The following is a 2262-nucleotide window of genomic DNA, read 5'->3' as shown; positions in this document are numbered from 1 at the left end:
AGCCTTGCTATCCGACATAAAAGAAGGTTTTACATTTAGTGTGGGACTGTATTTAAAGACAAAGACAAACTGGAGTGAATTTCAAGACATTTGACAGACAGATCCTTCTGTGTGTTACATTGTGGAGGTCTAACAATAGGGATGGCAGCTGTTTAACTTCTATTCTCTGAGGTTCATCTCTGATGTTGTGTGGATGCATTTCTTCCTCCAGTTCGAGCCTTCCATTTGAAGTATGACGAGGCTAAGACGGATCCCAATGTGCAGAAGTGGGATGTGACCGTGCTGGAGCTGAGCCGCCACAGACGCCATCTTGACCGGCCTGTCTTCCTGCGCTTTTGGGAAACCCTCGACAGGTGTTTTATTTTCTCTACATCTTCACACTCTGATGGTTTGTCTGCTGTGCACACGTTGTTTGACCTCACGTGTCCTCCCTTCTCCTTCTCTTTTATCAGATACATGGTGAAACACAAATCTCACCTCAGGTTCTGAGTCCAGCTCGCAGCGTCCATCACCGGAAACCCCACAAATGAATTCTTTAGCCCTCCAACTCTGCTCGGTCCTCCTCTGTCACCCAGTCTGCCAACCCCATCTTCCGACACGATCCCCACTTTAACCGGAGGAGGAGGGCAGATCATCCAGGTTGACTTTCCTCCAACACTTCCTCAAGGACTCCGAATGCAATGTGCTGGATTTGTCGCTCTGAACGTCAGAGAGCAGATTTAGGGGATTTTTGTGTTTTGTTTTTTTTGTTGTTGTTGTAATTGTTTTCTAATGTTTTCATGTAGTTCAAAAGAAATACCAAAATATGTTTATATATATATATATGTGTGTATATATATATATATATATAAAGGCAACATACTGTGGAAACAATTTAAATCAGATATTAAGGAAACAATGAGGTCAGAGGAAGTGGAGGTCTGCATCTTTATTTTTTATTTTTTTGTCAGTGGTAAAGAGGAAAATGGAGATTTAAAGTCAGAACTGTTGAGACTGAGGAAAGTATTGGAACAACTCTGGTTACAAGCAAAGCAGCCGCTGAGTTTGAGGGACGAGACTTCCTTTACACTTTTTGTATTTTGGGTGTTTGTGGTTTGAATGTACATATATGATTAAAAACCTGCGAGAGCCGAAGCTCTCAGAGCACAGAGGAAGACGCAGATAAATGAATTGTTAATATGTTTAAAGCTCCGCTGCTCTGGCTCAGCGAGATGAAGTCAGTCGAGCAGTCGGTTCCCAGTTCAGTTCTGTGACGGATCAGCACGTCTCTTGGTCATGCAATTGTAGCCGGTCCGTTCTCTCGCCGGTCTGATTTTGAGTGACGTTAATAAATTTTTTTTAACACCCCTGTTGCATCCACCCCTCCTAGATTTCACCAGAATCCAGACTGCATGTGCACATAATTCAATTACAGCATTGAGACAGTTTCCACACAGTTAAAAGTTGGCATGAGTTCACTGAAAGCTCGAAGCTTTACCTTCAGCCGAATAAGCTCCCTGTTAAAACAGGCTGAGGGGGATCAGGCCTCCGTCCCGCTCAGATTAACGTGATGCCAGGTACAACATACAAACTCCCTGCCACACACAGACATATTAACACATTTCATATGAAACCGTACAGCACTGAGATCGTCCCTTACAAATTTAAAGGTAAATGGTCTGCTCTTCTATTGCGCTTTTCTACCTTAGTGGTACTCAAAGCACTTTACAATGTGTTTCTCATTCACCCATTCATCCACACATTCATGCACCAATGGCGACGGAGCTGCCATGCAACATGCTGCCTGCCATTGGAGCAACTTTGGGTTCAGTGTTTTGCCCAAGGCCACTTCGTCTGTGGAGGGGATCGAACCACCAACCTTGCAATTAGAGGACAACCGTTCTGCCGCCTGGCTCATTAACATAGATGAAAATCTTCAAAGTTCTCGATCTCTAATCCGTGCACCTTGCAGAAGAGGCCCAGGACCCCCTCCAAGCTCGATCGCGAAGCTCCACAAACCTGCGCTCGAGCAACGCCTTCTGCTGATGAAACTTCTGTTCGGCCATGAGCGTGACCAGATTTTCTCGAGCCGTCGCCACCTACTTGGTCTCTGTGCTGTCTGGTGGAGACTCTGGGGAATCGGAGTCCTTTTCACTTTCATACTTACTGGCGCTTTCCTTCCATCTTTCTGCACGCCACCTTCTCCTTTCCTGCCCCCAGTCTGCTATGGTTACAAGGTGTTTGAAAGGTGTCAGTCTGGATCTCCATGTTGCTGTTTTCCAG

At 45.3% G+C, this 2262-nt stretch overlaps 1 protein-coding gene across 1 annotated transcript in view; it reads left to right on the top strand.

The window, feature by feature from the left end:
* The window catches only part of cdc73 (cell division cycle 73, Paf1/RNA polymerase II complex component, homolog (S. cerevisiae)), a 22793-nt gene extending 21445 nt beyond the window's left edge, over positions 1–1348 (top strand). Inside the window, exons 16-17 of the mRNA XM_008287489.1 lie at positions 212–353; positions 453–1348. Of these exons, the coding sequence (XP_008285711.1) occupies positions 212–353; positions 453–489 (179 nt within the window). The 3' untranslated portion in view covers positions 490–1348. The remainder of the gene's footprint in view (positions 1–211; positions 354–452) is intronic.
* The last annotated feature ends 914 nt before the right edge of the window (positions 1349–2262 follow it).

Source organism: Stegastes partitus, unplaced genomic scaffold (genome assembly GCF_000690725.1).
Source record: "Stegastes partitus isolate 25-593 unplaced genomic scaffold, Stegastes_partitus-1.0.2 Scaffold0, whole genome shotgun sequence".
NCBI lineage: Eukaryota > Metazoa > Chordata > Actinopteri > Pomacentridae > Stegastes > Stegastes partitus.
This window is presented reverse-complemented; position numbering and strand designations above follow the sequence as displayed.